The sequence below is a fragment of the Lutra lutra genome, chromosome 2 (assembly GCF_902655055.1).
Source record: "Lutra lutra chromosome 2, mLutLut1.2, whole genome shotgun sequence".
Classification (NCBI taxonomy): domain Eukaryota; kingdom Metazoa; phylum Chordata; class Mammalia; order Carnivora; family Mustelidae; genus Lutra; species Lutra lutra.
Genome location: NC_062279.1, coordinates 127,172,086 through 127,198,793, shown reverse-complemented (window position 1 = coordinate 127,198,793; position 26,708 = coordinate 127,172,086). Strand labels below are relative to the sequence as shown.

General features: G+C 43.5%; 1 protein-coding gene across 12 annotated transcripts in view; it reads right to left on the bottom strand.

Moving 5' to 3' along the window:
- Nucleotides 1-25,797, bottom strand: part of JADE1 (jade family PHD finger 1) — a 61,322-nt gene extending 35,525 nt beyond the window's left edge. Inside the window, exons 1-2 of one of the 12 annotated variants that reach the window (XM_047718426.1) lie at nucleotides 25,578-25,797; nucleotides 7,033-7,110 (exon numbers count right to left, since the gene is read on the bottom strand). In XM_047718426.1, coding sequence (XP_047574382.1) covers nucleotides 7,033-7,038 — 6 coding nt within the window. In that variant the 5' untranslated portion in view covers nucleotides 7,039-7,110; nucleotides 25,578-25,797. The other 11 variants (XM_047718421.1, XM_047718424.1, XM_047718422.1 and 8 more) reach the window with 11 other exon arrangements.
- Nucleotides 25,798-26,708: the final 911 nt, after the last annotated feature.

The window sequence follows — 26,708 nt, the reverse complement described above, 5'->3', positions numbered from 1 at the left end:
AAAAAAAAAAAACAGAACCAAGAGTATTTCAAATACCACAAGGACCAGGAGATAGTGATTTATGCTACAGCAAAACACTAGACACCTGTAAGTTCTTAAAAACCATGTGCTAAAATCACACTTTGTTGGTACTGCATTTTGTTTTTGTTTTCAGAATGCTAACATTTAATGGCAAATTAAACTAAGAATATAGCAAGTAAAATTCTTTTTTATTTTCTCGTTGCTTTTAGGAGGAGTTGGGAACTCTAGAAATTTGGCAATGATGTCTAAAATTACTTCACTGTCCATAAACAAAACAGGGTTACTTAAAGTCCACTCTAGTGACAAGTTTAAGTGACTTTAAAAATTCTGGACATGTATACCATTTAAGAACAATTCTCTATTAAACACTGGAAAGAATGATTAGATAAAGCATCTTATTTTAATGGCCCCAAACTCCCACTGAAACAGAGCTCTGTGGGGTAACAATCAAAGTTATAAAAGGCTTACAGATCACAGCATCACGAGCATGGACCCCGTATGTGCACAGAGCACTCAACCCTGTTTTTCGGGTCCTACTAGGCAGGTATTTCGAACATTCTCCTTTGAAATTAAAAATAGCCATGCTTCTTGCCCTAGATCTAAAATAAGGAAAAACCTCAAGAGTAAATCTACTACCTACTGCATACACTCCACTGGTAACCCGTGTGTGATAACAGGTTGTGGAGCCCACGAGAGGTTTAGAAATCAGAACGAACTGTGGTCTGGGTGTTGACACCACCACAAAATGCAAACTCTGAAAGAACCGCACCACTCACCAAATACCGAATCTCCTAGGTCTCCAACACTGCTTTGCTTCTAGACACTACATCACATGCTGGTGTCTTCAGGAATGTTAAACCAGCTTAACAAAGAAAGGAACTTAGGGACCAATGAGTATCGGAGTCTGGCAGGGCAAGTGGTGTCACAAAAGCACAGATCCAAGACACACCCCTATGCATTACTTCAAAGCTAGGGACAGCCCTGTGCAAATAAAGCAAGGCTGTGGAAATTCCCACCGGAAAGTAAGCAAATTTAACGTAGTTATTAACCATTTGCTTTAATTGCATGATAGAAGACAAGACTCTAATATAATTGCTGTTTCTTGCAGGGGCTGACCCTACACTTCCCCCATCTCCTCCATCCCAGCATAGCTTAGCTCCATGGTCCAACTCACTTCCACATTCCAAAATACAAAAGCTTCATGCATATATCCAAAAAACTGGCTCAGGAATATTTCAACATAAATATACTTGTGCCTTCAACCAATGGACACACACATTTCACTTACCCAGTGCTCCTGCCGACACCCAAGTCCAATGGCTATAGAAGACTAGCCCATGGACTAGATCATTTTGTGCTAACTGCTCCTATAGCCCAAGAAGATGCTGGCTCTGCCTCTCAAAGCCAAGCCACACGTTGGTTTGAAAAGGGGCAAAGCCACCTCTGTGTGTCAGTACACATTCTGCAATATTTGAACCGAAAATCCCCTACATTTCAAGAATGCCTACACAATCCCTGAGTGTCACAAGATGCAACTGAAGGGGGAAAAGAACAAATTAAAGGTACAGTCAATTTATGAATGGAAGTGGAAGCATGCAAAAGAGAAACCACTGAACGACTTGCATGAAGGTAACCAAGCACAGCCAACTGAATTAAGAAAATGACAGCAAGTTATTGAAAGATGGAAGGAAACTCATTAAATGCAATAAGACATAAAGAAGTACAAAGCAGAAGTATATTTCATCCACTAAAATTTTGTTCTCTCATTGTTTACCTATAAGCTGGAGAAAAACTAAAGTCCTCACATAACTTTATGTTTACCACTCACCAACCTGAGTTACTAAATGCAAAATTAGTAGATCTGAATTTTTTTTTTTTAAAGATTTTATTTATTTATTTGACAGAGAGAGATCACAAGTAGATGGAGAGGTAGGCAGAGAGAGAGAGGGAAGCAGGCTCTCTGCTGAGCAGAGAGCCCGATGCGGGCCTCAATCCCAGGACCCTGAGATCATGACCTGAGCTGAAGGCAGCGGCTTAACCCACTGAGCCACCCAAGCGCCCAGTAGATCTGAATTTTGCTCAGCACTCTTTTTCTGCACATTCATCATCACAGGTGATGGAGCAGAGCTCAGCTGCTAACTGGAGAAGACAACATGTTTCAGGGCTAGTACAGGTGTGGAAACTAGGTGACCAGAGGGTCCGCAAGGTACCTGTTTCCAGACCCCCAGCAACACTCTCCAGGCCTTCCCACAGGGAAGTCCCAGTCCTGACAGTTATGAAATTCAACAGGAAAAGGAAGCTCTGCTTCACAACTTCAGGAAAAACTTTCAAGTGTCAGCACACTTCTCTCATTATTCCTAATAAATAAATAAATAAATAATTTTCCCCCTTTCCCTCTGTTGTCTTTGAGAGGCACATTAAAAACAACCCAAAAAACCCAAAAACATCATTTACATTTGGTTCCCTTATTCCAGCCAAAAATCCCGTATTTTGAAAAGAAAAAAAAAAAAAAAAGTGTGCCAAATGGACAGTATTCATTAAGTAATATTTAATTCTTGTCTTACTTTACAGAAAAAAAAAATAGAAGAATGGTGATCAGAGCTGTTAATTGGCCTGAGATAACAATCCATAATTCCTGCCAAAAGAAAGGACACTCAATGCTTTAATTAGCCTCTGCAGCTTTACCAAAGATAAAAATGCAATCTCCTTCAGGTTTTGGAAATACTGATAATAGCTGGTGGATCCCATTCCCACATTTGCCAAAACTCCAGAGGACAGAGGATCCTGGGCTGGGAAGCAGGAAATGAAGGGCTTGTTTCCCGGGGCCACACCCTGGCACAATATGTAACTTCAACCTAGTGAGGGCCACCCAGTCCCAGGAGCCCAGCTCTTACAGGCACAGCCTGTGAACACCCCAATGCTATTTCGTCTAACTGTAGGGCCAGCCCTCCACAGGGCACCTGGAGAAAGGCTTCAACAACTCCAAATGCAGCTGGATGAGGGCTTGCACTGGCACAGAAAATGCCCATCCATCCCCAACTGTAAATACCACACTGGTATTCCCCTGGATCAGGCCAGAAAACAAAGCAAAGGACTCCAGCCCAGAGGCCAGCAGGGCCCCGCCGTGGCTGCGGCTGGTGTTGTGGCCCCACGCTGACGTCTGCAGCTGCCTCTCCTCCACTTGGACAAGTTTTGCATTGGGCTGGGAACTGCTGCCAAAATTCTGTCAGGGCTGCAGGCTGGAGAGGCTGGGGCGCAGCCACTGCACACACCCAACCCTTCTTGCAATCAGGACTTTCCAAGTGCCCAGACTTCCCTGAGGGCAGGCCTGGTTCTAGGGTCCACACTGCAAGGGCAGAAAGCAGCCCAATCAGACCACCATGGGCTTACACAAAAAGATGGGCTCCAACACAAAGCCGTCTGGTACCAGAGGCCTCTGCTGTGAAGCAACTGCCCTCAGAGAGGGTTTGAAAGGGTATTCCATGGTGTCAATATGTATGTATTTCTATAAGCTTTGGGACTCCAAGGGTTCTTAATGAGACCTGTTTGTTTACTGTATCATCGTCTACTATAATTACCAAATCATTAAGCCTGGACAGACAGTCCAGTACTAGAGCATCAACATACACTTTATACTGAACCAACTATATGACAAAAGGATGGCCCACCTACCTTTTAGTAGCACTGTCGTGCTCCCCTCATCTATCTAGCCTGAGTAGGACAGAACCCAGCTTTGTGGTCTACCTAGTTTAACCCTCCAGCCCTCTGTAAATATTAATGCTCCTTAATGCTCTGACTCTACCTTCTTCAGGGAGGCCAGCACAGACAGGAATGTAGCTTTTTTTTTTAAAGACTTACTTATTTATTTGACAGACAGAGATCGCAAGTAGGCAGAGAGGCAGGCAGAGAGGGAGGAAGGGAAGCAGGCTCCCTGCCCAGTAGAGAGCCCTATGCGGGGCTCAATCCCAGGACCCTGGGATCACAACCTGAGCCAAAGGCAGAGGTTTTAACCCACTGAGCCACCCAGGTGCCCCCCCATTAAGGTGACTTTTGATGGACACATTTTGGCGAATTTGGGCACTCTTTTCCTCCTTCCATTCTAACAAGAGTTCTAGGTGGAAAATCCTATTTAGATGAAACACCTGGTCCTCTAGGGCTGCAGAATTCTTATGTTGGAGGCTAACCCCTAGTACCTCAAAATGTGACTACATTTGGATAAAAGCCTTTAAAGGGGTAATTAAGCTAAAATGAGGTCATTAGGGTTGACCCTGATCCTATCTCACTGATGTCCTTAAGAAGACATTTACACGCAGAGATGCCAAGGATGCACATGCTCAGAAGATCGTGTGAGGGCACAGTAAGAAGGCAAGCCAAGGAGAGAGGCCTCAGAAGACAGCAGACTTACTGACACCTTGATATGAGACTTCCAGAACCGTGAGAAAATAATTACCTGTTGCTTAAGCCACCCAGTCCTGTGGCCGTTTGTTCTGGCAGCTCAAACAGACCCATACAAGGGCCTCTGGGGCTATCAGGAGCCTCTGTGCAGCTGAGAAGGAGTAGATTGGGCCACGGCCCAGAACTGCACTGTTCAACATGGTCGTCAGTAGCCACATGCAACTTTTTTTAATGTACATTTTAATTAATTAAAACTAAACAAAATCTTAAAACCCAGAGTTCCTCAATTACAGCAGATAAGAACATTTCCATCCTGTTGGGAAGCTCTAGACCAGAGAGGGAAAGGCTGTAAGTCTGAGAGAATGTTCCAGGAGAACCTTGTCTTCCTTTCAAGATTTTAGTAATCTCAGGGGGGGCGCCTGGGTGTCTCAGTCAGTTAAGCCTCTGCCTTCGGCTCAGGTCATGATCCGAGGGTCCTGGGATCGAGCCCCGCATCAGGCTCCCTGCTCAGTAGGAAGCCTGCTGCTCCCTCTCCCACTCCCCCTGCTTGTGTTCCCGCTCTTGCTCTGTCTCTCTGTCAAATAAATAAATAAAATATTAAAAAAAAAAAAAAAAGATTTTAGTAATCTCTATACCGAACGTGGGGCTCAAACTCACAACCCTGAGACTAGAAGTTGTATGCCTTACCAACTGAGCCAGCCAGGTGCCTCCAAGAGAACCTCCTCTAACCCAGCTCTCTCAGGGAAGAGATGAAGCAGCAACAAGAGCAAACACAGTGAGCATAAACCTGCTGCTCAATGCCAAAAAATATATTAAAACAGGACTCCAAGCCTTGTATCCAGCATTATTAGTATGTGAAAGTAATTCATGAAACCTTCTTCTGATTAATTTTGAACCTAAAAAGCAAGACATTTTTAAAATTGCTATAGGACAAAATTGTGTATTCAAGCAAACAGCAAGCATTTATTGAGTACTTATGACTCCTGAGGACACTTTGATAGGCACCACAGGGGGCAGAAGAGAAATATCAGCATGTTTTTGCCTCAAGGAGTAAAAAGCCTAAGTAAATATCAGAGCAAAAAACAGGTAGTGAGGGCTGTGTACAGACAAGCGCTGAGAAGTTCAGAAGGCTCTCCTAAGGGCTCTCCCAAGTGGTTTTAGCTGCCTGTGCCTGGGCACCAACCCTCAACACCTCTCCCTGAAATTAAAGGGAAGCCCTGCTCTCTGCAGCCCCCAAACCTCCATGCCTCTCCTTCCTTCATCCAGTTAACTCTTCCCCTGTGCCAAACATCAGCAGCTCCTACCATCTGCCCCCAAAGTCCCCGATCCCCTAGCTCGTCAAACCCAGCCTTTCATGATCTTGTCACAACTTAACACTCCATGTACCCTAAACACCTGACACTGCTCCAACAGCCACCAAATCTACATCCCACTGCCCCACGCCTGTCCCCAAAGTCCCCTAAAGAAGCCGTGTTTGAGGTCTTCTGATTTTCATGGTCCCTTCCAGTAGGTTTCTCATGGCTGTCAGTGTGGCCACCTTTAGCAGCAAAGGCTTGCTGTCTATAATTTACAGCTTTTACTCTGTTGAAGACTTCCAGACCAGAAAACGGAAAACAATCCTGTTTGCCTAAAAACTATTTCATCCTTCAGGACCTGCCCAAATGTCAATCCTGGTGTTTCCCTGGTCCTCCTGTCCTCTGAATTTGTGTCTCTCTCTCTCTCTCTCTCTCTCTCTCTCTCTATATATATATATATATATATATATATATTTATATACACACACACACATTTCCAACAAGCATCAAAAAGACATCTCTGTTACTCCCCTAGTGACTTTCTGTCAGACCTAGATTTTATGTATGTCTAAGACAGAGTTCCTTGAAAGCAGGCCTAATACCTTTCCCATCATGCAGCAGAGCAAGCAGGTTTCCCAAGTTTCATCTGTAACCTAAAACATAAGCCAACAGGCTGGAGCTCAGGCACTGTGCTAGGTACAAAATTCCCTTGTTATCCGAGAAGAACTCTTTGAGTAGTATGTTAGCTTCTCAATACACAGAAGCTGTATGACATTTATTTTGACTGCCTGGAAGCCAACTTCTGGTTCTCAGCTGCACTGTGAAAATACGAGGATGCCAGAGAGCAGAGATGCAGACAGGAGTAGTATTAAATACAGTCACGTTAAAAGTCAAGTGAAGAGCATGGACTCTTGCCTCACTAAAAACCTATACTTAATATTCACACATCACACTCAATCTACCCCTGTATTAGGTTGGACTAGTTGATAATTAACTGGCTTCAATTAAGTTACCTCTTCATAAATAGCAAGTCTAAGTGCCATAAATGATGTTTAGGAAAAACAGACACACCAGTGACTCTTGGAACTGGCTTGTTCATCCTTGGATAACAAACAGGAAGCCTGAGGAATGCCCGCCTGCAATCAACCTTACCAGAAAGACTTGGTTACAGACCTGCAGTCTCACACTCAGAGGCCTTGGCTTTCTCTGACCTGCCTGATATGTGAAGGGCCTCAGCTATTTAAAGCATTACATTAAAAAATCATGTTTTTACACCAACCCAAACCCGGGAAGGCTCCAAGAACAACAAAGCAGGACTTACTGCCATTGTCGTCAGAATCCTCACTGCTGCTGGGAAGGCGACCTCGTTTCATGATCTCCCCGGGAAACAGCAGGCAGCCTGCAAAGCAATGAGACAGCACTTAACCCAAGATGATAATACACAATCATCAAGTTGTGCTTCAGATGGCAGCCCAGGATTTACAGCATACAAAAGCAAACAATTGGCTTTAAGTAGCATTTGAATTGTAAACAGCAAAAAGACCAAAGATACATAGGTCAATTAGGTGCAATCTTTAACAGAACAGGTTCAAAGGGGGAGGGGTGGCGAAGTCACGAATCAGTAGGTCTCCTTAAGGTGCCACGTTTCTCTCTAGTTCCAGTGACATTATCACTACAACTACTCCAGGAGTCTTTTTAGCTGACTGGCAGCAAGCAAAGCAGAAAGAAACACGCAGCAATGAGCACAGTGCTTCCTCACTACAGACAGATTCATATTTTGCGTGTGTATATGGGGGATGGGGATAAGGTTGTGCCTGAATGTGTGAATATTTACACTGCACTGGGCATGATTATGCTTCTCAGGCAAATTTTGCTAAAATAATCCTAAAAGCCAAATAACCTGGAGTTGCAGGAACAAAATAAATGGGGTATTAGGAAAGCAATTATCTCCTCCAGCCATTTCCAACCCCTTGGCATTCAAAGCTCCAAGAGGAAGGAACCAGACATAGTAGCTGATCCAGCTCCCTCCCCTTTACTTGTGAGGAAATGAAATCAAAAAAAGTTTAAGCAGCTCCTCCCCCAAGTTCACACCAAATCCTATTTCACCGAACTTCACCCAACTCCTTACAGCCTGGTCCAACCTAACCTAGCCAGACAGAGAGACACCTGGCCCAACTTGCTCTTGCTAACTCCTTCCCCGTGATAATAGACCTCCAGCATTACCAGGTAAGAGACTCTATTAGCAGACAGTGACCTGAGACTAAAAGCCAGTCAATGAACTTATAAAGATGGATTCCCTGGTCATATTCGCACAGGTAGCTCTCCAAAGAAATCCAAAAAGCTTTCCCAAACTGAAATTACTGATTCCCTTGGTATTTTTAGGAACTTGATCTTACTGCAGGGCAATGATTCCTGATGAGAGAGGAGGGCTTTTCAAGTCAGAAGTACACACCCAGCCCCTCAAGAAAAGTACATCCCAAGATCCCCCTCATTGGGAATCAGAGCATTGGAATGTGGTATGTTTCTCGTAGCCTAGAGCACAGGAACAGTGTGGGTTAAAATGTGGAGAACCACTGTGTTAGAACACTGTGTTAGAACATGATAGAAATTAGAAACCCAAAGCTCCACTCTAAATGGACCTACTAAAGAGCAGACCAAAAAGGCAGAAACCCATCATACACTGTATTCTGTTCCCACCTACAAAAGAGACCTATATGATTGACTCAAATGTTAGGCCCCTAATCTGTAATTCTCCCTGAGACACCAGTTAAGCTTTGTGAGTTTCTGTTCACAAACTGATTCTTCAAAAACCATTAATAAAACAATTTACCAAGTGGCAGCCCAGACATGACTTGGGATCTGGGTCATGGGCTACCTTGTGCGCTAAGGTTTCATACCATGGGGGCGGGGTCATAGTCCTAGAACCCACCCATCCCTTTTCTGCAGAGCCCCATTCACCCATAACTAACATCCAGCAATCTATAACTTGGCCTGGGGCAGGCCCATTCCAGTCAGAAGCATCCACACCAAACACCTGTGGCCAACTCCCCACTTGGAAGGACTGTCTTTCCTGCCCAGTCACCACATGCCGAAAATATCAACTACTGACATCTAAAGTCTCCTCCAACCTTCCAGGGAGGGCAGCCCTGTTTCCCTTCCAACAGGAGGCACAGGGAGAAGAGGAAAAAGCAAAAGACCATTTTTTCCTAAAAACAACTTCAAGCTCCCCAAAGCCTATTTACACCAAGCAGCTTTAAAAAAGGAAGGAATGAAGGAAGAAGGAAGTAAGGAACAAAGGAAGGAAGGGCTACCTAAAGAGGAATTCCTTAAAAGTAAGGGTGTGGGGCACCTGTGTGGCTCAGTCATTAAGGGTCTGCCTTTCTCAGGTCCTGATCCCAGGGTTCTGAGATGGAGCCCACAACACACTTCCTGCTCAGCAGGAAACCTGCTTTTCCCTCTCCCACTCCCCCTGTTTGTGCTCCTTCTCTCGCAGTGTCTGTCAAATAAATAAATAAAATCTTTAAAAAAAAAAAAAAAAGGGTGTGATGTGACCCAAAAGAGGTGCAGCTCCCACCCCAGACTAGACACAAGAAAACCAGTGCTGATCACATCTCCACTAACTCAGACAACTTAAATTTACCTAAAAAGAGCTTGAAGAAGTTAGCATCCTTTTCAGTCAAAAAGTCTTCCTCCTAGCCTTCAAACACAACTCCTAGAGAAAACACCCAGTTCAACTAAATGAAAAACGCCAGCACTGGCCAAAATAGAATGATGCTCCTAAACACATATATATAAACACTCTCTAAAGCAAAATTATGCAAGTAAAAGAAGAGTAAAAATAGTATTTTCCTCCTAACGCATTCCATTTTCATCCACCCTGAAAGATGTTGAGAAATGAAGGTTGAGAATGCTATATTATACTTCTCCAGGGAACCTGGCATAGTAACAGGGGTTAGTGCCGGCAGAATCTCCTCCTCTGTTGCTCTAACACACTTAAACCTTGACATCAGGCTGATTTATCTCACCTGGGGTTACTTGCTGTATCAAGAAATCAAAGTACGCGTTAGTATCTTCAAGATACACAATACAGTGGTGGTATGCTTCAAACATCTGACCAATAAAAGCCAGTGTGAGAAACAGAGGGCCCTCCTCATCATTACCTTTGCTGACTCTTTAGGGCATGGCTGATTATTATCTAGACGATAGTGTAGTAAGTAATAAGTAAAACAACACTTCAGAGAAAGCACAAGAAGATATAATAGCGTATAATGCACCCCATGAACACGTGAATACCGAATCTACTTGGAGGCGCTGGAGAAAAAGAACTGTTCCGGACCTCATGGAATTCCTGGTCTGGTTGAGGACAGACAAGTCAACAGAAATTCAGTCATGGTTAGTGCTTCACAGTGGTAGATACAAGGCTCTGCAGGAACAGAGCTTGATGGGAGTCAGGGAAAAATTCCCCGAGCAGAGTCCTAAAGAGTAAGGAGAGGTAGCCAAAAGTGGAAGCACGACATTCTGGGCAAAGCACTGTAATATCTGACAACATACATGCAACATACCATATTACTCTGCACAGCATCTTCATAACCAGAATCTTACTATTTGCTCAACTGTTTACTAATACACTTTCCTTTTTACCTTTTATCCTACTGCCAAGCCTTACCGATTCATAATGTAGGACTCTTTCAAGTTCCCCTAACTTTGCCTCACCGATTTGTCTTCAAACACCTATATCTGTATAGTTTTAAGCACCTCCCTTTCATTCTCTGTGCCTGCAATCTCTTAGCCCTTCTGATTATTACAATAAATGAATCCCCTCTAATAGGTGACCACATCAAGTCATTCCTTATACAAATCTCTCCGTCTGCTGCACACTTACAAATTAGTCCAGCCAGAAACTCCTATGTTTTCTGCCACCTGGACCCTCACAACCCTACCCAAGCATCTCTCCTAACATCTCCCCCTCAGCTAGGCTTGCCTCTGCTGGGCCAGGCCTCTTACTGTTCTCAGCCTCTGCTAACGCTGGCTTCTCTGCCCTTCTTCTCCTCTGGGGGTCTCAGCGAAAAACCAGTAGGCATGGTCTACCATTCCAATTACAAGCACTTATATTTTGTACCACTCATTCCATCTTGTTTTAAAAACTTTTTCACCCTACTTTTCAATGTGTTATTTTCTTCAATAATCAATTCTTGCTTTGTATGATCACCTAAATGTGCCATATGTGTGTCTCTAGAAATTTTATAGAGTTCTTCAGCACAGAGATCCTCGGGGCGCCTGCGTGGCTCAGTAGGTTAAGCCTCTGCCTTTGGCTCAGGTCATGATCTCAGGGTCCTGGGATGGAGCCCTGCATCCAGCTCTCTGCTCAACAGGGAGTCTGCTTTCCCCTCTCTACCTACCTCTCTGCCTACTTATGATCTCTCTGTCAAATAAAAAAAAAATATTAAAAAAAAAAAGAACAGAGATCCTCTTTTAATTAAATATGAAAATAAGATACCATGGAGAGGGTCCTGCATAAAATAGCCTCAGGACAGCTACAATAAAACACACCCAGAACTCTGGGTTCAGTCCTCACCCACTCCGCCTGGTTTCATCAAAAGTGACTCAAGGTGAGGCAATTTACAAGAGCCTGGAGTATCCCTTTGCCATGTGAAGCAGAACAGCTAGGCAGATAAAAATACTAATTATTAGGAATTTGGGACTTTGTCCAAAGAAAGTAAGACTACCTAGGAAGCCTAATTATAATAACATTGCCTGGAAAGGCCAAGTCAAAGGAGGTTTCTGGCAAAAGACCCTGGCTGGATGCATCCAGTGCCAATCCTCAGGCACCTCCACTGCAGGCAGGGGCATGCCAAGACAACTAGGCACCAACTCCTCACCAAGCACAGGCACTATTTATATGACCATCCTTGTGGACATTACATGCAAACCACTCTCCTTCAATCTTCTCTTCACACAGGTTAAAATGAGTGGATTAACTACTCTATTAATTCGATTAAATTTGTATTGAGTTGGATACCCAAGAAAGGGTGAACAAGATACGAAATGGCCCAACAGAAGATACGGTAAACTAGACAAGTGGCTTCACTGTGATAACTGCTATAAAAGTTACTTGACTGCCATTCAAGGATTACAGTGGGACACGGCATACATAAATGAGATAGCAAAGTACCTTGAAATCTTGAAATTCCTCAGACTGAAACTGGAGGAAATACATCAGCATGCCCGGAAACTAAGAGCAACCATTAGCTGAAGGAATCCATTCCCAAGGTGGCTCAGGAATTTACTGAAGAGTGAACAAGTTCAGTGACCTGGGTGTGGTCCCAGGGAGACATGACTGGTATGTGATTCTGAGGAATAAAGAATGAGAAATGACTTCCGGGATAAGGAGTGAAGGGGTTTAAAAAAAGAATGAGATAATTAAGAATTCGAAGATGTTTATTCAGTGCTATTCCTGGGAAAGAGGGTCCAATTTGAGGAAAAGAAACTGTCCAGTTACTAGAATTACTCTCTGTGGCATAACAAGACCATTTATCAGGCTATAAACTCTACAGTTATAGTAAGGATTACACCCTAGTGATTTTAATTATCTTACAGCTCATAGGTAGAAAGTCAGGCTTCTTCCTCAAAGTATTAGCCATTATGTCTCATTCTTATTTCACTCTAAAGAAGTTCTGGAAGGTACTCAATTAAACACCTGTAAGGACTTCTCTATGCTATCACCTAAAGCAATGCTATGTATTAAAATAAACTAGTGCAGACACCTGGGTGGCTCAGTCCGTTAAGCGTCTGCCTTCAGCTCAGGTCGCAATCCCAGAGTCCTAGGATCGAGTCCCACATTGGGGTCCCTGCTCCACAGGGTGCCTGCTCCTCCCTTTGCCTCCCTCTCCCTCTCTGTCTCTCATGAATAAATAAATATACTGTATTTGAAAATAAACTATTGGATGAATGACTGAGTTCTCATATACAAAGTGTATCTTATGCTCACTTGGCTTTACAGATTTTGAAATGCTTTCACTTTAGTATCTAATTGACATTTAAATGGCATTATTCTTTTTATATTATTTTTAAAGATTTATTTATTTGAGAGAGAGAGAAAGCATGAACAGGAGGGGGAGAGGAAAAGAGAATCTCAAGCAGACTTCCCACTGAACAGAGCCCACTGTGGGGCTTGATCTCAAGACCCTGAGATCATGACCTGAGCCGAAACCAAGAGTCAGACACTCAATTACACCACCCAGGAACCCCCATCATATTATCTTTAAATTTACTGGTGTCCTTCCATTTTCTGTCAAAGTTATTCTGATACCTAAATGTACTATATTTAAAGATGTATTCAGAAAATGTGTAATATAAAAATGTATATAAAGGAGAATATTTTCAGACACCAACTCATGGTTACATAAAAAGTATTTTATAATGAGCTACATCCTTTCTGTTCGATAAGGTCATACAATTTGGATATTATTTTTAAACATTATGTAATTGATACTTTGATTCCTAAGTTACTGAATACCCCCTATTTAAAAAAAAAAAAATTTTGTATTTTCTTAAGAAGTCACCTTCTTAACTTCTGTGGCATACACAATACCCAGTGTAACAAAGTATCCAAATATAATAATGATCTATACTTGATAGTAATCTTCTATTCCCCAAATGAATGTGAAAGAAATCCAGCTGGTTTCTTACCTGTTTTTAAAGACAACATTAATTGCTCGGAAGTTTTCAAACTGGCAACATTATCTAATTCATATGCTCACTGAGTCTAAAAATACTAGTGTGACTATAACTCAAATCCAGCTTCCTCACTTTAAGCAAGGGTTAGATCTGATTAAAAAAAAAAAAAGTCATATATTTGATGTAAATGACAAACTGCTTAGATCTTAAGTGTTAAAGTTTTAACCTTGTCCAAATATTTCAAACCCCCTAAAATGGGAACTTTTTTAAAATGTCCTTTATAATGTCATATATCAAAATCTGTTTAAAAAAATGCTGCCTAAGCTACTATAGAGCTTTTGTGAATATGTCACACTTGAAAATATTCAGTGTTTATATTAGCAATAAATAACCACCGTTCCCAAAAAAGATTATAACTGACCAGATAATCATGACTACAGTATTTATTCGTACAAACATTACTAATAAAAGCCTGAGTGCTCTAACGCCTTAGTTCACTGTAAATTCTTCATGATTTGTAAACTCAGCATTTAAATGTCAATAAAAATTTTTTTCAAGATTTTAAAGAATTTACAAATTTGAGTGGTTCTAAACAAATCACAAGCAGTTCCCATCTGCCAAATTTATAAATAATCCAATCCCTGCTTATGAGCTCTAAAAACAATCAAACCCCTCACAGGTCTCTGTAATCACTGACTCAATTAGAGATAGCAACTGAAGAGCAGCTATGACAAAACATTCCAATCATTTGTATTTAGAATTTATTTAACTTCCCTTGACATGGGAATAACGGAATTCACATCCAAACAACAAAGGCAGTCTGTCACCGTGGCCTCCCAATTTTGAGCTTCTATCCCTACTTCTACCTACTCAAAAGTCTCTTCTGTTCTATCTATATGCTCAGCAGGAGCCTCAGCTCAGGTCATGATCCCAGACTCCTAGGACTGAGACCCAGGTCCAGTTCCCTGCTCAGCAGGGAGCCTGCTTCTCTCCTCCCCACTCATGCTCTCTGTCACTATTTCTGTCTCTCTCAAATAAATAAATAAAATCTTAAAAATAAAGATTTATATGCTCAGATATGGAAAGATGCCAAAGACATATTAAACAAAAGCAAACCGTAAGGGAGGGAGGAAAACCTGAAATATAGGTCCTTTTACACATACAAAGGATAGAGGAAGAGAATATATACACACAACAATTGCATATTCATGGAAAATTTCTGTAAGAATATAAAGGATATTATTAATCCTATTTATCTCTGAGAAATGTGACCAAAGTGTTCAGATAGAATGGGATGAGAACTTTTATTCCTCTTTCTGACCTTTTATATGACTTTAATTGCTTAACCATGATACTATCCGATATTTATAATAAAGTAAACATTAATAGTAAAGATTTAAAATCCAACACCTTTCTTCCCTGCTCCTAATCATAAATATAAGACCCTGGGAGCACAACTTCTGAGTCCCATGTGAAGCACCAAGTCTAAAAGAAGCAGCCATCAATAAACTATGAGGTACCAAAGGCTTATTTATGTCTGCCTTCTAAAGAATATTTGATGGAATAGTAGTACAGAAGGAAAAAAGTAAAAAAGGTAACAGGGTAATACCATAAAATGCTATTATCACCCGCTCATTATTTACTTAAAAGCAAAAGTTTTCAAAACACGTAAGAATAGCCATTACCAATAGCAGGTCACTAAAATATATGTAATAAGAATAGAAAAAATTAATTTAGACAGGAAAACTAGGGTTTAAACTACCTTTAAAGAATAAACTTTCCAGGGGCACCTGGGTGGCTCAGTGGGTTGGGCCTCTGACTTCGGCTCGGGTCATGGTCCCAGGGTCCTGGGATTGAGCCCCACGTCGGGCTCTCTGCTCAGCAGGGAGCCTCCTTCCTCCCCTCTCTCTCTGCCTGCCTCTCTGCCTACTTGTGATCTCTGTCTGTAAAATGAATAAATAAAATCTTTTAAAAAAAAAAAAAGAATAAACTTTCCATTTCCTGGCCATTGCAAGAGTACTACTATTTTGGAAAAAAATAAAAATAAAAAAAGCTACATTCCAGAGATGGCTACCAAACAGGCCATTTCCTCCACCCATGATAGGCATTAATAAATTAGGTCATTCTTTTCACAAGACCAGACATGACTTCAGAATCCTTCTTAACACAGTGCTACCACCACTCAGTCAGAATTCATGAGATAAAGCCTATTTGCCCCATATGCCCTAACCCTCTTTACACACATTTTTTTTTTTTTGACAATTAACCAGGAAAAACTAAAAGTTTTTTTTTTTTTTTCCTAAAATATTTACTGAAATCAGAAGTTGTGTTCCAGTCTACCCTGGGGTTTCTGAACCAAATTCTAATTTATATAACATACATACACAGACACACACACCTCAAATTCTAATTTATGTAACATACACACACACACACACACACACACACACCAAATTCTATATATAACACACATACACACACCAGCTCAAAGTCTAAAAGTCCCCTGAAGGTAGAGAACACTTTTAGAAAAACCAAATGGTAATAGGAGAGTAAACAAAGGTGAGGGTAAGGATAGAAAGGAAGTCTACAAACCCTCACTCTGCCCACGTAAGAATAAGTCAATAAATGCAAAGTGTCTACAGGGTAATTTTAAAAGATTTTTAAATGCTTAAACCAGATGTTCTTATACAGGATATAAAAAACAGCTTCTGCAGAAACCAGACTCAACCAGCTAATGACAATTAACACTGTGCACAGATTGAAATGCAACTGTTTTGAGGACTTTGCTCCTTGATTATAGCTAGTTGTCAGAAACTATTAGTTACCACTAACAATGTTAAGTCACCAAAAATTGTTAAAAGTAATGTTGAAAAGGAAAAAAAAAAAAAAGGACTCCCAATGTTGTATATATTAAGACCTGGATAGCACATTTAACAAAAACAGCATTTACACATCATCTGAGCTCGATATGAGAACAAACACTATCACAATTGTACAAGTCTTGTTATTATGGTCACTGACACATAAAGTTGGTCTCAAAACCCAGCAACAAGGTCTCGAAAAAGTACTCTGAGTTGAAGGCTGAAAAGAGTCTCACCCATGGACTGCGTTTACAGGAAATCTTCCCAAAAAGAAACCCATAGAATGGCTGTAGCATTAGAAAACATTTCAGGGGCGCCTGGGTGGCTCAGTGGGTTAAGACGCTGCCTTCGGCTCAGGTCATGATCCCAGGTCCTGGGTTCGAGCCCCACATAGGGCTTTCTGCTCAGCAGGGAGCCTGCTTCCTCCTCTCTCTCTGCCTGCCTCTATGCTTACTTGTGATTTCTCTCTGTCAAATAAATAAATATTTAAAAAAAAAAAAAAAGAAAACATTTCAGAGATAATTTAATCCACTTTTCCTAATTTTAAAAATGAATACATTGAATTCTGGAGAGGTTAAGCAGTGTGAGATCTAGAACACAGATCTAGAACAAAGCCAGTCTCTGAACAAAAGACCAGTTCCCAAGGTGAGTGGGCATTCCAGTGCCAGCCACCTCCCAGGTGCCTACACCACAGGCTTCTCCCCTCCTGGACACCGACTGTGATTTACAAAGATGCTCTCTAAAAGATTAAGGCCGCGTACTATATATTATCATGGAGCAGACAATGAAAATACAATCAATGAAAAACAGTCTGTTAACTTAGAAACTGAAACATGGTTTCCTGGCAAGCTGATATGAAGACAGTTGTAAATGTCATTCTGCCTGGTGGAGCACACAAAAGGTAGAACTGGAAGAAGAGTGCGCGGGTAGTTTCCTGAACACTAATCACAGGGGGTATGGGTATGAGCCCTCTGAGCTGCAGGCATTAGCTTCTGAGCGGTCGGAGGACACACACATCCTACCTGGAAACAGTAGTCTCCCTCCGCAGGGAACTCCAGTCTGTAATCCACATTCCCTTCCATGAGGCTTCTTGGCCATGGTCCCTTGGGAGGGTATGACTACCTAAGTGTGCTTTCCCAGGTACACAAAGGCCCATGGTATAAATTCTATCCTCAAGTGGGATCTAAGAACGGAAGAATTAAGAACCACAGCCCTCAGACTAGCAAACTCCCTCTGTATTTATCAAACCAACTTGGTTTTTGTTTGTTTTTTATGATTTCAGCTTATTTCAGGTTCCCAACAGAAAGGTAACTTAGCCCCAACAGGAACAATCTGGTGACCAGGTAATGGTGAGTCTCAATATAAATCAGAATTTCACAGCTTATTTTTGTCCAGCCCCAGAACTAAAAATGGCTTTTACATATTTAAATGGGGGGGGGGTCAAAGAGGGAGTCAAAAGAACATCTCGTGATACATTAAAATTCAAAATTTCACTATCCACAAATAAGTTGTATTGGAACACAGCCATGTTCATTCATTAATTTTTTTGTCCACTGAGACTGCTTTCATACTTAGAAAAGCAGAGTTAAACAGTTTTATGAGATGATCAGGCCCACAAAGCCTAAAATAATTACTGTCTGGCCCTCTGCAAAGAGTGTACTGATCTCTGCTACAAATCAACATACTGGTACTATGTTTATAAACAAGCATCATGTATGTTTAGTGAAATGTAAATCAATGACCAGGTCCTGGGCAAACAAGTGCCTTAAAGCTTACAAAGTTAAGGATCAGACACACTCATTCCTCAGGAAGTTTTTAACTAGAACAGGAAAGACTCAAAAAGGGAGAAGAGAGATGGGGATGCTCTAAGCAAATTAAAGACCATGTCTAGAAACCTGTGACTTTTTCTCAAACCCCTGAAGACTCCTACTTGGAGCCAGTGCACACTAAATTATAAAATCTTCTGGGGCGCCTGGGTGGCTCAGTGGGTTAAAGCCTCTGCCTTGGGCTCAGGTCATGATCCCAGGGTCCTGGGATGGAGAGCCCCCGGATCAGGCTCTCTGCTCGGCAGGGAGCCTGCTTCCCTTCCTTTCTCTCCACCTGCCTCTCTGCCTGCTTGTGATCTCTGTCTGTCAAATAAATAAAATCTTTAATAAAAAATAAATTAAAAAAACTTCTAACACATTTCTTACTTAAATTTTAAGCCAATAACCAATAAGGAAAAAAAAGACTGTTCTAGACAGGCATTTTAAGAATACATGGTTAACAAGGATATGAAAGTATCAGAGAGAAATCATAAAAAGAAATCACCAGAATTTAAACAGTAAAATGGAATTCCAACAATACATTTAAAAGTATCCCCTAAATCCCTGAAATGACACACAAATTTCAATGCAACTCGATTTTTCTGGGGAGAGGTTCCACAGGCCTCAGATTTCAAGTGCGCCTGACTTTAAAGAAGTTACAAGCCACCAGTACTCAGCCTCTACATCTTAAATGCACCATTGTATTTCAACACTGAAATAACTGATACCTGTAAAGATGACTATGAGTAATCAAGAAAAAATCTTAAATAATGTTTAGTGTACCTTGTGTTAAACAAAAACCAACCATATACTTCCACTCCAATTCCAGCAACTTGTTACCCTTGCTAATTCTTGCTCCTTACTCTGGAGTAAGGAGTAAAGAAAAAAAAAAAATACTCATTTTACTTTTCAGTTTGGACTCCCACCACTGAAATTGTCATTTAAAATCAGTGCTAAGAAAAGGTCTTAGAGGGACGCCTGGGTGGCTCAGTTGGTTAAGCAGCTGCCTTCGGCTCAGGTCATGATCCCAGCGTCCTGGGATCGAGTCCCACATCCAGCTCCTTGCTCATCAGGGAGCCTGCTTCTCCCTCTGCCTCTGCCTGCCATTCTGTCTGCCTGTGCTTGCTCTCTCTCCCTCTCTCTCTCTGACAAATAAATAAAATAAAATAAAGAAAAAAGAAAAGGTCTTAGAAGCGGTCAGGAGATTTCATAAAATCTCCTGTGCAAACACTATTAATCAATACTACATATACATATATATACCACTGCCAATTTTGAGTGCTTTTACAACAAGAGAATATTGTGGCTTAATTCCTTCCACAAACAAGCCCAAAAAAACCCAAGATATTTTTAAAAATGAACTTCAACTATCCTCACCTAATTATATTTTGATTCCACCTGGAGAACCAAAAGCAAAAAGTAAATACTGAACTGGTTTGAGAGTAATCAAGTTTGATACTGAACATTTGTTAACTGTACATCATACACCATTGGTCCAGTTACTACAGAATGGCAACTGCCCAACAACTAAGTTTTCCATTCCACATCTGGCAATATTTTTGTCACTTTCAGGTGAGGAATGACATTATTAGTAATCATTCAAGGCCTAGGCCAGAGAAGACCACAATAACATCACCAGAGTCAGGAGCAATATCCTCTTAGACTAGATTTTGTCCGGACTCAGAGGATACTTGACCCTCAGCTAAACCTGCAGACAAGATGCCACTTCCATTCAAAGGTAAAAAGGCTCTCTAAGGCCACCCTGGCATATTTAAGGAATGCAGGGAACTTACTCCACCAAATGCAAAAACTACAAAACCTAACACCCCTCAAGATCACAGACCAATACTTTTATATAAGTATGCCAGGCAAATGACAATAAACTCTCAAATCAATCTCAAACTTTCTAAATATCATATACTACAAGTAATGTACTAATTGTCCAAATTTTAAATAATGAATCACATAAGCTACTGCAAGATCTTGAAAATGGAGAAAACAGACTGAACAGGAATACTTTCAAGGAAGTAACTTGTCTCGGGAATTAAAATACTCTTCTTATTAAGTTTCCTACCAGGCTTCTGATACTAAGAACTAATAACTCCAAGCAAAGCCACCCTTTATTTTAAAATTTAAAAAAAATGTTAGGGGCACCTGGGTGGCTCAGTGGGTTAAAGCCTCTGCCTTAGGCTCAGGTCATGATCCCAGGGTCCTGGGATGGAGCCCCATCTCTGCTCAGCAGGGAGCCTGCTTCCCTTCCTCTCTCTCTCTGGCCTCTCTGCCTACTTGTGATCTCTGTCAAATAAATAAAATCTTTAAAAATAAATAAATAAAAATTTAAAAATATTAATGTATTGTTGAATGTGATACCAATGTTTTAACTTACCAGGAGGGGAGGAAAGAAGTTTAATACTGGTATAACTGAACAACTGAGCCAAACTTTTTGATGCCAACCCAAATAAAAAGCAAAATGTACTGGCTGAGATGTCTGTTTTATTAACCTTGTGGGGAAACGGTGTTTACAATACATATTCTGAGAGACTGTTAACTGCAATGGTATAACGGGTGTCCCACAATACCAAAGAAGCCAAGAGCTTCACAACAGGAAGTAAGCAAACTGAGGTTCATATGCCTTTTTCCTACTCCTCACAAATAGTAGATACAGGACATGATCAGTTTGAGATCTTGATGTTTGCTGTTCCAACCACCTCAGTACTGAAACAAACAGTTGATAATTCTTTTCCCAACAAGCCTCCAGATAAAAACGTCAGGCAAATTTCTTTAAAGTATTTTTCAAACAAGAAATTTCCAAATGTAATCCCAAGTTACAATAAAATGCGATTTTCATTTTTAACTTTTTAAAAATCCAGTCATGATTAATTCCAAAGGCTTGATTACACAATGTCAGATGTTCTGTCAAAAAGTAACTACAGATTAAAATCTACTTATGGGAAATAATCACCAGATGCAATAATTGATCCTCAGCTGGACAGTATTAATTTAGACAAAGCTGCCACTGTATTTTAGGGCCAACTGAGGATATCTGAATATATCCCAGTAATAGATGAGATGAAAATTTACCAAGCTGGCAGACAAGGGAGTGGAAAAAAAATCTTTATAGAACTGTATGTATAGTATGATCTCATTTTGATTTAAGACTAAATATATAAGCATAGACAGTCATCTACAAAGTGATACAGTGGTGATCAGTGGTGATCTCTGGATAGTAGGAATGTGTTATTATATTTGCTTCTCTGTATTTTCTGATTTCCAACACACATGTAACACCACCTCTGTAATAATACTTTAAGTCACTAAGGGCTCCTAAAAGTCAAAAATCTGTATTTATTAAATGCCTACTATAGACAATTCACATGCAGATCTGCTTTCATTCCAAGTTCTCCAAGTTTTTGGCTAATCTTTCCCCCAAGCCTCTGACCTAAGCAACAGTCCCTTTAAAATGTAACATTTTCTTAAACTCCTAAGAGTTTTTTCCTCTCCTCTCATTCTCGAGCACACTTACCATTTTTCAGTTTTCTCCTTACAGCTATTCTTTCAACCTTAGTAACTAATATAAGGCTAAATCGCTCATTATAGGCTAAAACCTGTTAAGGGAGGAAGGAGGAACTAATTAGATAGACTTTTTTTTCTCCTTTTAAATGAACATACACCTAGCCTTGTCATAGTTAAAATTTCTGAGGCAGCCCATCCAACTTTTCTTACAAAAAAGCAGCTTCCAATCTTGAGCTTAAGATGGAATCAAGTTCAAGGTCTACAGCCTATCAGGCAACTCCCTTTTGTCTGGCTAGCATAAAAATGAAGGGAGATATGGGGAAAATGAACACATAATTGAAAATTTTACTTGTTGCAGACATCAAAGATGCCAATTCATATACAAATATAAAAATACACAAACTTAAGAAAAGCAAAATACTAATCAGGAAGTCATCTAATTTAAAAGGGACATTAAATGAGACCAAAATATTTGGAATTAAAAAGTAATAAAATTCCGGGTTGCAGATCTTTGTTATTAAGTGTCACCCCTAAAACACTCTCTATCTCTCTCAACATGTATTACCCACTTCACTCCAATTACTGTACCTAAAGTGTTAAATCTGTCAAAGTATGGTTATATAGAACTCTTCCTTTACCTAGAAGTTATTAAATCTTGATCAGCTGTGATCTGATCAAAATGCAACTTCCTGTAGTAATCTCTAACCATTGTGGACCACTATTAAACCAGCTTTCAGTGAAATAATTTCCCTGTACCTTAGAACTATAGAAATAGCTCATCAGCTTTGAAAGATAATGAAAGCCTTGAACTACAAGTAACGAAAGAGCAAGGCTTTCTTTCACAGTGGGTTTCCTAAAACGGAAAAATAGTTCACCTAATAAAAATCTTTGGGAAATAAGCCCCTAAGCATTCCTTATTAATGGAAACCTCAGATTTTCTCCCACTTCCCTAAAAATGTTGCTGTCGTGTCATTCAATTGCAGCTATCGTTTTACGAAAAGAAAATTTCAATTCCCTCTTGGACGGACTACACTGAGGACGGCGGACCCTCGCCCCCGCCGAAGCGAGGTGGGGCGTCTGTCTCCTCATTACTAGAAAGCCAGCCACAGCAGCTTTTAAACGGTCTCCGGGTGACGACGCATTCCTAACGGGTTTCGAAGGCACGTTTAAATCGCCCGCTTTTTTGTTTGCTCGCTGCATTCACCGGGCGCCGGGGCTGCATCCGCCCCCGCGCGCCCGAGAGGGGGAGCCCAGGGTCGGGAAGCCCGGAGCCCGATGGGTGGGGGGAGGGGTTGGAGTGGGGGAGAACCGGGGCGAGAGGCGGGGGTGGAGGACCCTGGGTCGCCGATCTCGTGTGGGAGGGAGGAGTGCAGGGTGCGCTGTGGGGAAGAAGGCTGGAGAGGAGGGGGGAAATCCCGGGGTGGGGGGAGCCGGGCCACCGCCCCGCACCAGAGAACGCTTCGCACGGCTCCCGCCTCCCGCCAGGGTGTGCGCAGGGCCGCGGCTCAGCGCGGCGCCGCCCCCTCCCTCCCTGCCAGCCTCTCCTCCCTCTCCTCCTCCTCTTCCCGAGGCGACAGAAACAACAGCGCGGAAGGAGGGGAAAGTAACTCCCGGCACCTCCGCCGGAATTAGCCCCGGTGCAGTGATGACACCTTCTCGTGGCGCAACCAAGCCCCGCTCCCTCCGCAGCGGCGTCCCCGCCGCCGCCCTCTCCATTTGAAAGTGGCCACCCCCCGCCGCCGCCGCCGCCGCTTCTCCCGCCCCGCCGCCGCCAGCTGCACCAATCCGCTCGGCCCCAGTTGCAAATCAAACGCTCCCTCGCGTCCAGAAGCCACTTGCGCCGCTGGAAACGGCCGCGCCGTCCTTCCCGAGTCCCTCCCGGGCGGCACCTTTGAGCTGGGGCGGGCACACCGGCGAAAAACGGCTGTGAGATGGGAGAGGCGGTGGCGGCGAGCAGCCCCGAGCGGGATCGGCTCCAGCTCTCGCTCCCGCCCCCAGACAGTTCTGGAAACTGTGTATCACCTCTGTCACAGGAAGCCATCCGGCAAGGAAGGCGGCGCGGAACCAACAAACAAACGCCTGCGGCCGCCCGCCGGAATCAGCACGGGGACGGCGACGGGCTTCGGGCCGTTCCCTAAGCGGGGGCGCGGCGGACGCCCCCGCGCCGCAGGCTTTGTGCGGGGCTCCCGCGGCGCGGGCGCGGCGGGCCGGGTGTCCCCGCCCCCGAAGCCCCCCACCCCGGGCCCCGCGGCAGCGCCTCTGGGACCGTTAGGTGACGCTCCGGCCGCGGCCAAGAAAGCAGCACCTCGGCCGCCGCCCGCCCCCATTTCCACATGGAGCAGCCTCTCCTCCAACGCCAGAGGCGGGCTACAAAAGTTGGCCCCGGGGCCACCCAGCACCTGCCCACGTGCCACGGAGGCTCGCTCCCGGGTCTCCCCCGTCCCCTTCCCCCCGCCACCCTCGGCCGCCAGGTCACCTATTACCGGTGGGAGGGGAGAGAGCCTGCTATTTAAACGCCCGCGGAAGTTGAGACACCCCCACTGGCGGGTACCGTGCACCTGCCTCCCGCCGCCGCGCTCCGCCACTTTGAGCAGCAGCCGCGTCCTCGGCCCCGCCTCCTGCCCGCAGGCGGGCGGGGGGGGGGGAGCGGGAAGGAGGTGGAAGGGATCGAATTTCTCCAGCAAATGGGACCGTTCCGACAGGATTCGGTTCCCTGGTCAACATTCCACATTCCATCCCTCTCCCGCATTTGCAAGCCAGCGCCAACAATCCGGAAAGCCTGCTGGCTACCAAACAACAGCCCCCAACTCACAAACACACACTCACAGGCACCAGACACGTGCACTGAAGGGCTTTGCAACTTGCAGTCCCGGGGTACACACTGCACGTTCATTTAAGGCAGGGAAGCCCAAGCGACCCCACCCCCACAATTTGCAGATGGTGCCAAAGGTTGCAATTTGCAATCCGTTTTTAAGTTCATGGTTAATCGGTACTTTGCTCCACGAATGCAACTCCTTCCTAATTTCACCGATGAAGGGTTTTACACTTTACAGACAGTCTCGTTTTAAGTAAGAGATCTGATTATTGGAAACCCAATTTGGAAGAATCTAATTGCCAAGCTGTCCCTACACCCCCTGCTCACTGCCCTTGAATTGATGCAAAGAATATTTTGGACATGTGGTGACGCGGTGACAAGAGCCAGGGCTGCTGCGGCCACCCTACAGAGATGGACCTACACACACAGACACACACACCTATGTTTGGACAAATATAGTCGTCCCCCCGCCACCACGGTCACACACACTCTGGATTCATATATGTACGCGGACCTGCGTTCTGCCATTGCCATCTGTCTACCAAGTTGCTACTATGCTTTCCACTTTCATGCAGCCTAATGCGCTTTGGCTTTTTAAAAAATTGTATCAACTAAAGCCAACTAAACTGGGCTTCTGTTACCAAACGCGTTTAAATGGTGATTCACCTGAAAACCGCATGTTCTTCGCAAATCCGAAAGAAGAAAAAAGCTCTAAGTCTTCAGCCCCCCAAAATTGAAAATTAATCATAATTAAACTTACTGATCCAACACAAATCAATTCTCAGGATCCAAAAATCATCTCCACCTCCTCCTCTGGCCCCCGCCCCAGCAATGACCAAGTTACTGGTGGGATAGTAACGCTGCGCTTGGCGGCTGCCTGCCCTCCCTCCTCGCTACATATCGAGAACCCAATCTTTTGGCGCCATATTAATGACGTACTATATTATTTCCACTAGGCAGCGACCTTCGGCACTAAATTACTCCCGAGAACTCCCGAGCAAAGCAACAAAACCATCAAATATGGCTGAGCCTCTCGGCTCGTCCTGCAGCCGCCGCCGCCGCCACTGCCGCCGCCGCCGCCGCCGCGGTACCGGGACGCGCACACGGACCCACACGCGGACACGCGCGGGCACAGGCGCGGCGCGCCGCCTCCCCCCGCCCACCCGCGCGGGCCCCCCGCGGCCCGCGCGCGTACCTGCTGCGGAAGGGTTCGGCGGAGGCACTGGGCTCCACGCCGCTCGCGCAGCGCTGCATGAGTTCTGGCCGCGCCGGGCGGGCCCCTGCTCTCGCCGGCGCGCTCACACACGGCACTCGCGCAGGGAGGCACTCTCGGACGGGCGTTTGGCTTGTTATGGAGGAAGGGCTATGTGAATCAAACTCATTTCTGGGTCACTGCTGCCACAGGGGGGAGCACTTTAATCCCTTGCCAAAACGAGAGGGTGGGGACACGAGGGCGGAGGGAGCGCGCTTGGAGTCCGCGGCGCGGGGGGCTCCGTCCCTCGTTAACTCTTCGCGGTCCTCGCCGCAGCCGGCTGGGCCTTCGTCCGCAGGAGCTGGCAAAGAGTGGCACTGTTCAGCTTTTAAAATCTCTTCCCTCACCTCCCTTGTGAGTCTAGAAATTCTTGAGGTGTCTCCAAGCAGGGAGGTAGGCTCTCAGATCACCCTCTTCAAACTGCCCCAGTTCCAACTCTAATTTCATTGCACCTAGAAATGGATTCTTTCAAGTTAGTTTAAAATTATTTAGATACCAATGTGACTATTAAAAGTGTGTAATCTGGGTGAAAGGTTTTATTTTTAGGCTGAACGGCAAAATAAATAGTTCTTTTGTAGTAACAGTTCTAGGGAGTTGAGAATTACAATGACATTTTTAAATACAGAGAATCCAGTTTTGGAGACGGACTGCATCTTTACCCAAGTTTATATCGAACTGATAATTGCAACTGAGGATTAATTCATTAGAAGACAGTGATTATTTGTAAATGGACACCAGCTTTATATTTCACAGGATTACAGAACTGGACATTGCCTTCCAGATAAGAAAATGGAGACGAAAGCTTAACCTGGAATTGCAGACTAACATAAAATTAGTCATCAGAGGTTTATTTGGAGGTTATTTATGTGTAAAAATAACTGACCGATTTTCCACAGAATACAAATTTGCATATTCATGCGGAGGTCAACATAAAAGAAATGAGTGTGTATATGTCATTTAGCTTCAAAGGAAAAAGACCTTGGTGCAGATAAAAACTCCCATTCAGTAAATGTGAACAGTGGTCACTAATTACAAAGTTGGATATTGAACCTAAAGGCATCCTTATCTGCTGGA